This window comes from Pocillopora verrucosa, chromosome 11 (genome assembly GCF_036669915.1).
Source record: "Pocillopora verrucosa isolate sample1 chromosome 11, ASM3666991v2, whole genome shotgun sequence".
Taxonomy (NCBI): domain Eukaryota; kingdom Metazoa; phylum Cnidaria; class Anthozoa; order Scleractinia; family Pocilloporidae; genus Pocillopora; species Pocillopora verrucosa.
Genome location: NC_089322.1, coordinates 20,362,405 through 20,376,426, shown reverse-complemented (window position 1 = coordinate 20,376,426; position 14,022 = coordinate 20,362,405). Strand labels below are relative to the sequence as shown.

At 40.6% G+C, this 14,022-nt stretch overlaps 2 protein-coding genes across 3 annotated transcripts; both read left to right on the top strand.

The window, feature by feature from the left end:
* Nucleotides 1-2,223: 2,223 nt before the first annotated feature.
* On the top strand, nucleotides 2,224-6,673 carry LOC136284367 (cytochrome P450 3A24-like). The gene is made up of 2 exons (XM_066174604.1): nucleotides 2,224-2,746; nucleotides 5,322-6,673. The coding sequence occupies exons 1-2, from the start codon at nucleotides 2,224-2,226 to the stop codon at nucleotides 6,290-6,292; spliced, it is 1,494 nt and encodes a 497-aa protein (XP_066030701.1). The 3' UTR covers nucleotides 6,293-6,673.
* A 1,877-nt stretch (nucleotides 6,674-8,550) lies between these two features.
* On the top strand, nucleotides 8,551-12,800 carry LOC131772881 (uncharacterized). 2 transcript variants are annotated; one of them, XM_066158551.1, is made up of 6 exons: nucleotides 8,551-8,627; nucleotides 9,859-10,017; nucleotides 10,475-10,588; nucleotides 10,964-11,319; nucleotides 11,651-11,854; nucleotides 12,471-12,800. In XM_066158551.1, exons 2-6 carry the CDS (start codon nucleotides 9,882-9,884, stop codon nucleotides 12,798-12,800), a joined length of 1,140 nt encoding a protein of 379 aa, XP_066014648.1. In that variant the 5' UTR covers nucleotides 8,551-8,627; nucleotides 9,859-9,881. The 2 variants fall into 2 exon arrangements, with proteins under 2 accessions (XP_066014648.1, XP_058944828.2); XM_059088845.2 differs by having other exon boundaries at nucleotides 8,556-8,665.
* The last annotated feature ends 1,222 nt before the right edge of the window (nucleotides 12,801-14,022 follow it).

The window sequence follows — 14,022 nt, the reverse complement described above, 5'->3', positions numbered from 1 at the left end:
ACGCAACAGTGACAACGTGGATATGATCACGCAAACCGTGCCATATCACGCATGATCATTGCGCAATATAAATGTAACCGCATTTTAGTTCCAACGGTGGCGTTTTCGTTTGGAAAACAGAAGGCAACACCCCTAATGATGGATTCCGTCCTCCAGTATGGGTGTGAAATTTCATGCAAATATATCGCCATCTCTACCGTGCCCTCTTTCAAATACTTTTTTTTGTGGATATTTCCGGTGAAAAAAATCCAGAATCACAAGGGAATATTCTCCTTAGGATACCTGTGCTTTTGAACTAAACGGAGGACCTAGAAAGCCACGTTCGAGAGTGATATTTTAAGAAAATTTTTGAGGTTGGTGTCGATCCAGTAGCCATTCGATGCGAGCACTGAATTCAACTCAGAATGTCTGTCCCCGATGGAAGTCTCGGACCTTCTTTCTAATTTAGTCCTGGAGTCAAGTTATTGTGAAAATAAGCAATTTAAAGCATTCAAAAGTCTTGAGGCGTATAACCAAATGGTGTCTTGCTTCGTAACATCGGTTCAAGGAGCTGAGATTGTTAACAAGATTGTAGTTGTGGCGAAAGTGAGATATTAGCAGTGGATGAACGATCCTCTTGTTGACATCTGGATTGTCGCAGAAAGTGGTACACAAATATGCGTAAAAAAAAAAGGAACAAATATGAGAAACTTACGAAAAATTCCTCGATCATAACACGCCGATCCCAACGCACTACCTCGCGAAAATGCTTGGCTTAATCCTTAAAGAAAATTCGTTTTAATTCATTGAGGAGAGCTTCCTCCAAAAACATGGAACCGCTTTGGGTATGAAAATAGCAGTGCCATTTGCCAATATTTTCATGGCGGATATTGAAAAGAAATTAATCCAACAATTAAAGTAAAACCAAATCAAAAGAATGGAAACGTTACATTAATGACGTTTTCTCCCTTTGGGATTGCGACAGAAAAGAGGTAAATCGGTTCATTAAACGGGCTAACTATTTCCACCCTACTATCAAATTCACGGCTGAAATATCAGAGAATCAACCAAATCACTTTTCTCGATACCACGGTGTTCAACGAGGAAAGATTCGCAAAAAATTCCATCTGGGATATCAAAACTCATTAGAGCCAGACCGTGACTTTCGAAATTACGTACTTCGCCTCGTGCCACCCACCACGCGTCAAATATGGTTCATTAAAAGCAAGCGATAAGATTGCCTAGAACTAACTCTTTGGAAAAAGACATTTGAAGTGCGCCGCCGTTTGAAATTCAAACAAAGCCTCGAAGCAAGAGGGTACCCAGAAAACATCATAGAAAGGTGTCTGTCAGGGGTCAGCTTTGCCTCTTGACAATCGGCCTTTAAACATACACAAAAGCCGAAAGGTCACGAGCGTTTATTGCCTTTCGTCACAACGTACCACCCGGCAGTTCACAGGCGGCCCAAGCTCCAGCTGTGAGATGATCATCTTGCGCAGTAACAGTTATGGCGGAAGTAAGGTGAGGTATTTTTATTGAGAATTTGACGTATTTTTTATTCCTTAAAGCGGTCGTAAATATTCCCATACAAACTCTTATAATTCCGCCATAACTGTTATTGCGCAAGATGATCATCTCACAGCTGGAGCTTGGGCTGCCTGTGGGCAGTTAAAAATTTAAAAACAAATATTTGATGGAACAGTGGAGTCTGATACACAATCAGCCCTTGCTGAAAACAAATTTTACAAATTCTCCAATCATCTTTTATAAAAAGGGAAAATCTCTTTAAGATATTCTTGTGAGAGCAAAAGATATAATTTGAAGGCGGTAATACGACGCGACCACGAAAGCCACATGGGGAGTCCGTGCTGGTTAATCTTTACCTTTATTCTCACATCGTGTCGCCGCGGCTTATCGCTTTTATCTACTTTATTCTCCTCTCTGTTGTCAATTTTCTTCGAAGGAAGACTTACTTTTAATAACTGATGGTATTCGATAAAATCCAATCCCTTTGTCCCGATCACTTCTGCTGCCACAGCCGAAAACTACACAAAGAACCGTTACTACTTTCTCACTCACACCTTACCATAAGCGCATTTGTAGCAACCGTCGTCAAGACAAAAGTCACGTGGGTGAAAACCAAGAATTTGTCACGTATTATCGTTGCGCGATATAAATGTAACCGCATTTTAGTTCCAACAGTAGCGTTTTCGTTTGGACAGACAGAAGGCAACACCCCTAATGATGGATTCCGTCCTCCAGTATGTTCAAAGCATCGACATTTACACATGGTTGGCGTTAATCTTTGGTTTTTTAGTGCTCCTCTATTGGCAAGGTTTGCGCCGATACAACTCGATTCTTGGCGGTTCTCCACTCCCGGGTCCAAAACCGTGGCCCTGGATCGGTAATCTCCTCGATATTTTCAAATATGGCGGCATTCACAAGATGTTCCTTAACTACTTCTACAAGTACGGACGAGTATACAAGTCGTGCTTTGGTCGCTCACCGATTATTGTCGTCACCGATCCCGAAATTGTCAAGCAAATTTTGGTCAAGGATTTCCACAAGTTCCCAAATCGACCGACTTTCATCAAACTCAGACCACCTCTGAACTCGGGATTGTCCGTCGCTGAGGGAAAGACGTGGAAGCGCTTAAGAACGACTTTAACTCCCACCTTTACCGCCAACAAACTGAAACAGATTGTGCCGATAATAGAAAATGCCTCGGAGAAGCTTCATTCCAAAATGGAAAAGTTTTCCGAAACGGGTAAGCAGCCGTAAAAAACCTTAAACTATATTCATTCTTTGTATTATTTACGTAACTAGGAATATTCGTTGCTTAATATTTGGTATTCAAAAAATATGTTTTATTTTTGCAAGATAAAATCGTGTGCTGTCAAAAATTTGTTACCATCGCTAAATTTATCGGAAACATTTTACTCGTTACGCCGGATTAAAGTTACTTTTGTTGATTTTAAATAAATTCTAGCACATCCTACAAGGCTTTATTTATTTAAGAAGAGCTATCAAAAAGCTAAACTTGCAATAATACACGATAAAATTAGAGAAATAATATTCCAATCAAGGGTTGGCTTTATTAACGTCGGTAGAAAACACAATTCAATATGTCAAGCTGCAATGCCCTACTAAGCCTTTTTGTGAAAAAATCTGCATTTCGCAGTTGTCTTTTTCAAGCATCTTTTGTTTAGACGGATTGCAGTAACAGTCCTCTTCGGAGACCTAGGGGCTGTGAGTCGATTTCAAGTCAGGGCGGCTGAGCCCCTGGGGACATTGTCTTACAAGACTAGTTCCAAACGGTCGCAGTTGTTCTGGCATCTCATTGGTACCAGAAAATCTTTGTTTTTCTGCCCAATCAGAGTGAAGTATCCTTTAGAGTCCTTTCATGTGTTTTAACACAGAGATGTACAAAAAGCTCACTTGCTAGCCTTGTTTGTTTGGGCCGTGCGACGAAGCTTTGCTCGAGGTGAAAAGTTTCAGTCTCAGCACACAATGTAAGAGAAATCGATCAGATTGTCCGCGAAAATCTTACCAGAAATTATACTGAATAAAGATTTAGATATATGAAAATTCACATATTTGCACTGCGGTGGAAAGATGAAATTAGAAGATCAGGATCTTCTAATTTCATCTTTCCACCGCAGTGCAAATATGTGAATTTTCATATATCTAAATCTTCATTCACTCGGATGTTTATTTGTACCCAATTCATTGACCAGCTCCCAGTTGGCTTGTTAGCTCAATTGGTAGAGCGCTGCACCGGTATCGCAGAGGTCATGGGTTCAAATCCCGTACGGGCCTGAAATTTTTTTCAGGTCCTACTTACAACTACTAGTTTCAGTAGTGTTCTTAGCTGTTAGGATCTTCTAATTTCATCTTTCCACCGCAGTGCAAATATGTGAATTTTCATATATCTAAATCTTCATTCACTCGGATGTTTATTTGTACCCAATTCATTGACCAGCTCCTAGTTGGCTTGTTAGCTCAATTGGTAGAGCGCTGCACCGGTATCGCAGAGGTCATGGGTTCAAATCCCGTACGGGCCTGAAATTTTTTTCAGGTCCTACTTACAACTACTAGTTTCAGTAGTGTTCTTAGCTGCTAGGATCTTCTAATTTTATACTGAATACTTTCGCAGGTATCACAAGAGAACGTATTTAAAGTTTGCGAGGTTCGTATAAAACATAATGGTGGCAGGCGTTAATATGTCGCTTTAAACGTTAGACGAGATGTAAGCTTAAATCGTTCTAGATTTCTCGTGTAATTTGCTGTGAGTGAAACTTTGCCAATCCTGTGAAGTTATTTCGTCGCACAGGCCACGCAGGTATGTCAAGCAACTGGTGCTTATGCTTACGTAGCTTTCTTTCTTGAAATAACTTCACGGGATTGGCAAAGTTTCACTCACAGCAAATTACACGAGAAATCTAGAACGATTTAAGCGTGCATGTCGTCTAACGTTTAAAGTGACATACTAACGCCTGCAACCATTATGTTTTGTTCGAACCTAGCAAACTTTTAAATACGTTCTCCTGTGATACCACGAAAGTATTCAGTATAATTTCTGGCAAGATTTTCGCGGACAATCTGATCGATTTCTCTTACATTGTGTGCTGAGACTGAAAACTTCGTCGCACGGCCCAAACAAACAAGGCTAGCAAGTGAGCTTCTTGTACATCTCCTTGTCAAAAAACGAAAGGACTCTAAAGCATACTTCACTCTGATTAGGCAGAAAAACGCAGAGAATTTCCGGCACCAATCAGATACCAGAACGACTGCGACCGTTTGGAACTAGTCTTGTAAGACAATGTCCCCAGGGGCTCTTATGATCAACCTAGGCCCTAAGCTAAGACGTGTAAATCCCTACTCACTCGAGTATTCTTACCCCAGAATTTCGAATATGCACGAACTCAGTCTCACTAGTAACTCTGGAGAAAATTCAACCCCGTTATAGTCAATCCAGCGGTGAAAATGCGACTCGATCAAGCGGCACATCTCGATTAACCTCTTGCCTGTCCTATCGCTAGGAAGTAAACACCTCCCCCCCCCCCCCCGGCAGGGGAATCGGTTGGAACGTACCTGTAATAATGGTTACAACTCGTCCATCATATACATTTAGTCTCCCCCAGTGGCAAAGGTTGGAGGGTTTTTGTGGGAAATAGCATAGTTTTCAGTGGAAGGGGGAGGGGAGATTAGTCGTCGCCAACATAGTATAAAGGGGGTATTATATAAATCCCCCAAACCCTATTTCTTCCCTCCCCCTCCCCACCCCCCACCCACTGATAATCAGTGACCGGTAACTTATTTCCATTTTTGTTTTTCGCTAGGTGAGTCAGTAGATGTCAACCGTCTCTTCAGTCTCTTCGCTTTAGAAGTGATCATGAAAGCAGCATTTGGCTTTGACACCGACGTACAAATGAAACCAGATCCAGAATTTGTGGAAAAAGCTAGAAACGTCTTTAAAACACCCCTCTACTTTCGAGTGTTCTCCGTGTTTCCATTCTGGTCCTACCTCAGCCGCTTCTTCAGCATCCTACAGAACGCAGATTATTTCGTCGCCTTGGCAAAAAGCATGCTCGATCAACGAAGGCAGCAGGGTTCAACGGGAGTTAGAGACTTGGTACAGCTTATGCTGGAAGCCCATGAGACCACAGTCGATGGAGTCAGCAAGTTGAGTGATAATGAAATCATGGCTCAATCCATTACGTTCTTGTTGGCCGGCTTTGAGACTACAGGGAACACCTTGACAAACGCGGCATACCTCCTAGCAGCCAATCCAAAGGTTCAGAACAAGCTCATTGAGGAGATCGACAAAGCTGAAGAAGCCCGTGGAAGCATTCCCCTTTATGATCATGTGCAAAAACTCGGATACTTGGATCAAGTCATCTCTGAGGTCCTTCGCCTTTGTTCCCCAGCTTTTAATCTAATCCGTCGCTGTGACGAAGACGCGGAGTACAAAGGTATCCGCATCCCCAAGGGAGTTGAAGTCAACGTTCCCTCGTACGTGCTGCATCGGGACCCGGAGGTATGGGAGAGTCCCCTGGAGTTCAACCCGGAGAATTTCTCCCCTGAAGCAAAGGAGAAGCGGAACCCGTATTCCTTCCTCCCGTTTGGAACAGGTCCACGCCAATGTATAGGAATGCGACTTGCTCTATTGGAGGTCAAACTCGCTTTGCTAAAAATCCTGCAACGATTCAAGTTTGAACGCTCCCCAGAAACCGTGGCCACACTGGAACACCGAGCTGTGATTCTCATGGTGCCCAAAGATATGATATATCTCAAGATAAAGGCACGTTAAATTTTTACATAAAAGGAACGTTTTTCACTAACTATATCTGCTTGTAGATGTGTTGCATCATTATCTTACAGAAATCAAGCTTCTTTGAGGATCCATACTCAGATATACACCTTATTCTATGGTTTAACATGTGATAAAATCGAATATTTTGCGAGTCACTCGGTATTATTCCGTGCCCTATATTTACTTCGGGGTCGTCCGATTTTAATTTGTTAATCACTCATACGATTACAGACCGAATGGGACTCCAATCGGTCCCATTACCATTGTGGTGTAATGATGATGTTCAGTATTCATGTACAAAGGCAAGAAATGGTCCGTCAAAAGGGATCAGCTCTGGTTTTTAAACATGAAACATGTAATAAAGTTTAACATTTATAAGCTTACTGGCCCATTAATACTACAGATCACTCCGATTTCAATTAAGGCGACGAGGAGAATTATTATTAGGGACCTTGCGTAAACCAGAACGGTGGGGGCAACGACAACGTGACTTAACGAAAGATATAATGGGCAGAACAATGGTTCAGCACGTGCGTTTTAAAACTGTATACATCTCGTTGTCGTCCTCTGCGAAACATCTACGTGGAATCACCAAAATTTGCGAGGTCTGCAAACGGAAACCGCGACGGCAAATTATTTTAATTTCCATTTTGAACTCAAAGTTGTCAAATATATACGTTATGCTGAGAGAGAGAGAGAGAGAGAGAGAGAGAGAGAGAGAGAGCGCGAGCATACCATAAGTGCTTAGGGAGGGGTGGGAGGCAGACTTTTGTTACTGAGGGAGGGGTTTAGGACGGACTAATAGAACGCAGGCAGTTTTGGGCGTTTGTTGTGTTAGTAAATGCTGCTGATTAATGGAGTTTTCACTGGATCATACAAATTATTGTGAGCGGTTTTTCGACTGATTATTTTTATGTCAAATTTTTGCACTGGGCCTCGGCGCTTCTTAATTTTTTTATCAGGCGAATACGAAACTGGCACCTAAACACTGGACTATAATTGTTATTGAAAACAGTCACCAATTCCTGTTTTTGATCCTCTACTGTTGAGTCATGCGTGTGTCTTTTGAGTCGACTTGTGCCAATGCTAAATGCTACTCACAGGTTATCACGAATCATCCATCAATTGCTTCACGTTTCCCTTTGTGTAAACAGTAGATCATGAAATTTAGCAGGAGCCCATCGCTGAACTCCTGAATTTAGCTATCTTCTTTACGTCATTGATCTTATCAAACGACAAAGATCATGGAATTTCCGGTCCTTCCCTGCCCCAAGCACTACTGGTCTGCCCCCCCCCCCCACCCCATAAAATGGTCCAAAAATTGATCCAAAAAAAAGGTCCAAGGAAATGGTTCAAAAAATAGCTCGAAATATAGTCCAAGAGTCCAATGGTCCAGTCCATTATTTACTCTAGTCATTTACAAGAGCCCTAATGGTTTGAGAGAAAATGAAAACACTGATACAAACTAAACGATGGGGAACTCGTCTGAGCATCAGTAAGGCGCGATTTCGTATCGATTCACGCAACTGTGCCCAAAAATTTTATCAAGCTTAATGTTTCGATGGTGTATCGAACGAAGAAATATTTTGAGAGAACATATTAATTTTGAATTTATGTAGAGCATCCATTTATAATTTCCGGCGCTTTAAAACTAAAAATGGAAACAAAAAGAGGACCGGCTCATTCTCGCTTCTGATATACTGATTATTAACGTTCAAGTTTTGCTAAGCGACACGAACTAGCTTCTAATAAAATTCTGTTAACTTTATGGCTTATTACTTTTATGAATTGGTGGAGAAATTGGTAGATGACTTTGTTTACATGAGCTCCTACCGTTGCGCGAAATTAGAAAGACATCATCACAATAGCAGAAATTAAGCTAGCCAAAACTACAGTTAGGCACGATTTAAATTATTTATACATCTGTGTGCCTACCAGTCATCGAGAGTAGGTAATCAAATGGTGAGGCAAACATTGAGAAATTTGTTATGATAATGAGCGGTTACCGATTTTAAGATTTTTATCACTAGAAAATCGATTTACTTAACCAATGTCCATGAGGTGGCCACACAGCTCAGATGGAGATTGTTAACCGCGTCATTATGGAAGGTCTGTGAAAAAGATTATCCCAGCAGTATAAATCGCTCAGGGAGTTGACTCTCTCAATTGTGTTCTAATAAGTTTCCATAACAATTTAACAGGTTTGCTTAAAATGCATCATTTTTCAAATCCAATCTCATCATATACGGTTCAGTCCTGGTTTCCGTTGAATAACTATCATCAAGTCGAAGCCGAGATTCAACTCCTCAAGGAGGATCTGGATCTTCGAAAGGTTAGGATGGAAGGAAAGAAAAAAAGTTACATGTTTGGGTATTTATTTATTTTTTATTTTATTGAAAAAAAAAAAAAAACTCGAGGATACACTTAGTAAAAAATAGCACCATGATTAGTCATATTTAGAAGAGCTTTAATCGGTGAATATGCGAAGTAACTTGCCAGAGAAAAAGCCTGTTTTAAGCGATATTATTTAGGAGCGGGGGCAGAAGCGAAATCATTCGACCTTCGAGATTTGTGATTTCTGACTTTTTTAAGCTTTCTTTTTCACGATTTATCAACCACATAATTTCGATTTTCAAAATATTCTGACTCTTTACCTCGTAATCATTCATGATTCCATGTTTTGAACATAAGAATTCATGATTCCCTCTAATTTAACAGCTATCTGTGATCGATGATTCCACCTCAATCCCCGATTGAGGGAACTAAATAGCGATTTCTTTTTTTCACAAGTACACGTTGCGTCATTAAAATTTCTTTTATTAACAAGAACGTTTGAAATTGCCGTAGAATTTTAATGCAGGTCAAAGTAAAAAAATGCAAAAAACTGTAAATATGTTATCACCCACTGGAAAATCTTGTATCTTAAGTGCATGAATAATCATATGGAAAAAGGAAAAAAAGTTTTTTTCCTGGAAGAATATGATCGACGATGGAAATATATTGTTAATTCATTTTTTCAAAACAGATCAGAATATCAGTTTTGACATTTTTCAATCAAAGTGATATCGAAATGCATTAATTAGTGTGCCAAAAATAGTGTCTGCAGTTAAAGCATTTCGACATCACTTTGATTGAAAAATGTCAAAACAGATCGAGGATGTCAGTTTTCTCACCATCAAAACAGCGACTACACCATGTGATGGTGTAGTCGCTGATACTTAGACCAGCTTTGTATTTGCTGATCTATTTGACATTCTTGTATTTTTGGTGGTGACGGCCGCCCATGCACCTTCTACGCTATCTACTATTTTAGTATATACCCATATATATCATCTGGATAAAGGGGGTTAGTTTTTAAAGAAACTATGGTGCTGCGTCGGTGGGGGGTGTCACAAGACAATTTCGTTTTATCAGCTGGGTTGATAATGTCGATTGGCCACCGTAAAGAGTTTCGAAAGCTGACGGTTCGAGGGTTAGCCCTTCGTCGGGGAGAGGGGTTTTTTCGAGCAAGGATTTTTTTATTGGCATAATTTACAGTGTAATGCATTGTTTTTCGGTCACAGAAATTAGAGACTGAGGCAGTATAATGATCCGGAGGCTGTTAGCCAGATTTAGAGGAGTGATTTTTGGTTTATTTTTTGGCTTTGGACTCGCTGTGCTTTTTGTGACATGGAGAGATGATGCTTTCTACATCAAAGAAAAGCTGATTATCGAGGACTACGGTGAGTTATTTGTTTGCTGTGTGTATCATAACGTTCGCATTGAACAAACAAAAAAACAAACAACATAACTCAAAGAAACAGAAAAATTTGGCAAATAAACAAATATCACAAATATTAGTCGAGGTAAATGTTTTGCTTGCTTCTCGTCATAACATGGTATGTCGTTACTCAAAAGAAGAAGAAAGTCTGGAGTCCTTTCTGTATCAATTTTTCATTAAGCTTTCATCCATTTGTATTCCAGGCTTATCTTGAATTACACTGAGCTGTATGCTTACTTTTTTAAAATTCACTTTCTGGTTGAGTATTTCACCCTCCCGGAGTAAAATTTGCGGTGACATTTTGATCTTGACGGATCGTCGTACCACACGACACTTTTATCAGGATCATGACCACATCTTTCAACAGAAGAGGTTTTCTCTTCACCTTGTCTACATTCTTGTCTTCCATTCAAATCAAGGAGGAGATGGCGGGGTTGATTCTGCACCGTTGCTGACACAAGCTGAAAACAGCGAACCAAAGGATCTACTTCGCACTGGACCAAGAGAAAACGAAAGAACAACTACAGATGATGGTACATATATGATATAGCAGTGCTACTTTTTTACAAATAGGAAAAACTATGCTTGTTTTCTCAAACTATGTCAGACTTTATGCCAGCGCAAGCTATGAAAACCTTCAACATTGTACAGAATGTTCCACGGTCTTGACAAATGTTCAACCACCAACAACTTAACAACTAACCTTACTCTACCGATGAGAGAAGTTTCCATCGCTTTGCGCTTCGTAAAGTACTCTCTGATCATGTCTTTGAACCCTTAGAAATAATGTATTGCTGTGAGATTTGATGTAATTTTCGTTCAATGTGGTGTCCTTCGCTAACCTTAAGAATCAAACCCAGCTTTTTGCTCTTTTGTTGACGTTTTTTTTGTTCATCGGTCTTTCTCAGATGGCACAGATTCACAGAACGACTTGTACAAAGCTTATGGTCACGTACACAGTATCTTGTTTTTTATTGGATATCCGCGTAGTCGTCACAGTCTTCTTGGCTCCTTATTGGATGCACATCCACACATGGTGATTTCCGATGAGGCAATGGCTTTTCCAAGATGGATAGGAGGTCTCCAAACGTGGCTAAATGGTTCGATATACGCTTTTTATGATACGTTATTTGGAGCTTCGCAGAGCGCAGTTGCTCACGGTAGACGCTCGCGTGTATTTGAAGGAAGAGTAGTGAATGTGACTTCTCCATATTCGTACTATGTACCAAATCAATGGCAGGGCCAGTATGATCAGTATATCAAGGTCAGATAAATGGAATTTTTGTTTTTCTGTTCATTTGTTTGTTGGTTCGTTTTAAGAAATTGAATGCGCAAAGACGATAACTTAATGGTTAGTACATCTGCCCCGTATCGGAGACATAAAGAGACATATAGGGGGTCTTTTTTTGTAAGGTTTTTTCAACCAATGGTTGGGTGTAGTTAAGCGAAACCAAATTTACTGTTGACCACCAGTTGTTAGGGACTGGCGCCTCAGTTTGTTTCAACAGCGTAATTTGATATAGAGAAAAGTAGTTCAGTCTGTAATTGCCCTGACAGTAATCGTATTACGAACCATCCCTAAAATTTTGATTCAGGTGATCGGAGACAAGTCAGGTGCCTTTACAGCGGGAGCAATGAGGAAAGACAAAGCCGTTGATGCAGTTCGACTCCTAGAGAAAGCCGCCGGCGCAAAGGTGAAGTTTGTTCATGTTGTGCGAAATCCATTCGACAATATTGCAACCATGGTTCTGCAAGATGCTAGAGTCAAAAAAAGGGAAGTGGGAAAACACGAAACGAAGGTATGTGCGATGTATTGCGTAACTAAACGCGATATGTCAAGATACGAAGCTTCTGGGGTCGGCCACTATTTTTCGCTGTATCCCGATTAAATTTTCCGGGATATAGCATTCTGACGATCTCCCCCACCCTCCCTGGCAGTCAGTTTTTCATGTTCCCCTTTCCCTTCCTCTTTATACTCTGTCAGAGACGAAAAATCCCCATCTCCGTTCCCCATGAAAACTTCTACCGCTCTCGCCCCTGCCCACGTGATAAAAATAATGAGCTCGTTATGTGAAAAAAGAGTATTTGGGACAAAAGTTGCTAAATTTGCCACGTAATGACTTCTTGGTTTTGCATTTTCCTGTGATTTGATTGGTTACTTAAACAAGCCTCGAAATCTAATTGGTTGTTTTGATTAAGTGTTGCCTTCTCATTGGCTGGGAAAAAGACGAGATAGCATTAGAGTAATATGATTTACAAATAAATCGCACCGGCGAGAGCCAATCAGATCTCAAGGATCAACAGTGGTCTTCAAATGGATGTAATAAACATGGGAAACGGTCCTTAAGTAGCTATAACCCTATTATAACCATGAACTGATGGTTTACACGCTGTATCTCTATCTGTTATCCACAGGTTAAAGCTTCTTATATATTGGACGAAAGTATAAGTCGTTATTTCGGCTGGGCAGGAGGTTGTAACAAGGCCAGGCAAGCGTTTCCAGGCAGTGCTATCGACATTCCAAGTCTAAAAATTGTCAATAACCCTGCCGACACTCTGAGAAAAATCTGCAAATTCCTGAGCATCTCTTGCTCAGAGCGTTATATACAGGACTGCGCAGCCACTGTAGATCCAGTCCCATCAATGACACGTGACTTAATAGAGTGGACCACTGAACAAAAGAACCGCGTTTACGAAGAAATGAAAAAATACTCCTTTTTTGACGGCTACTCATACGATCAATAGGACATAATCATAAAGAATTATTGTATATTAATCTATTATCTTTATCAGAATTATCATGTATTATCATATCGTTACCATTATAACGAAAACTTATGAGATTGCAAAAGATTGTTTCTCATTTTAAAGTCCTCTTCTCCGATTCCCAGTTCCTGATTCCATTCGCAGCCCTGTCCGAAATTGTATATTTTTGACAGCGAGGTCACGCAACTTCCCCCAACCCTTAAAAAAAATTGGAACTTTCCGAGACTGTTCCTAGGTAGATTTTAATGGCATCCCTCTGTAACATTTGCATATCAATACAATTTTGCATCCCATGCCAATTATATGAAAATCGTCCGACAGAAAAGCGAGAAAATTGGTTTTTGAGCGTTCTAAATATAATCAGTCGCTATTTAAGAGAGCTGCATCCAGCCAGTTTGAGCGAGGAAATAGAAGTCCTACGGCCGTGACGTGTATTTTGTGACGGAAGTTGTCACAAATTCGTAACGCTTTCGTCACGACAATTACCGATCACAAACTCCTTAATATGTTTCAAGTTAACAAGGCTCTTAGAATTGACGAACAGTTTCAAATATATAATATTGACAAACAGTTTGTAACATGAAAACAGGGTATATTCGATCTAAGATTTGCTTCAAAGGCAGAGGTCAAAACTAAAATTAAATCCACTGCGAAGTTTGAAGGCCCAGAATGTGAAATCCATTTTAAGACTTAAGAAGTTCTGAACAAATCAATGCCGGGAAAATGTTTCAACTGAGAAAACATTTCACACGACTTGGCCTCAGACATGGGAAATTTCTGCTAAAAATATCACTACCTCTCCTGATGTGCCAAATTATTTGCGACCCCACGAAGGTCATGGGGGAAATGGAGTCAGTCATCTGAGACGGTAGAGCAGATTAAGGGCCTGTTTACATGGAGGTGGGGGACCCCAGGTAGGCGAGGTAACCCGCTTAGCCGTGGTCGAAAAATAAAGCGCGTTTACATGCAATCTTACAACCCCGGGGCGCTGGGGTGAGGTTTCTCAAGGTTGTTGTTGCGCTTGCAATTAAGGAGTTTGAGCAGAGGCGTCTCAAGCTCACATCTCGAAAAAGAAGAAAGATAAATTCTCGGACACATATGTATTTATTTATGAAAGCGTCACGCGTTGTGTTACGCGGTGTTTGGTTTCGCGAGAAACCGTTGACTTAATACGTTATACGGAATAGTTTGGGAAACCAAA

What these genes read in the sequence shown, in the direction of transcription:
- LOC131772881 (XM_066158551.1), top strand. Translation starts at nt 9,882, where the DNA reads ATGATCCGGAGGCTGTTAGCCAGATTTAGAGGAGTGATTTTTGGTTTA. An exon ending in AGTATGATCAGTATATCAAG is followed by an intron (nt 11,320 to 11,650) that starts GTCAGATAAATG and finishes ATTTTGATTCAG; the next exon opens with GTGATCGGAGACAAGTCAGG. An exon ending in TGGGAAAACACGAAACGAAG is followed by an intron (nt 11,855 to 12,470) that starts GTATGTGCGATG and finishes TGTTATCCACAG; the next exon opens with GTTAAAGCTTCTTATATATT.
- LOC136284367 (XM_066174604.1), top strand. Translation starts at nt 2,224, where the DNA reads ATGGATTCCGTCCTCCAGTATGTTCAAAGCATCGACATTTACACATGG. An exon ending in GGAAAAGTTTTCCGAAACGG is followed by an intron (nt 2,747 to 5,321) that starts GTAAGCAGCCGT and finishes GTTTTTCGCTAG; the next exon opens with GTGAGTCAGTAGATGTCAAC.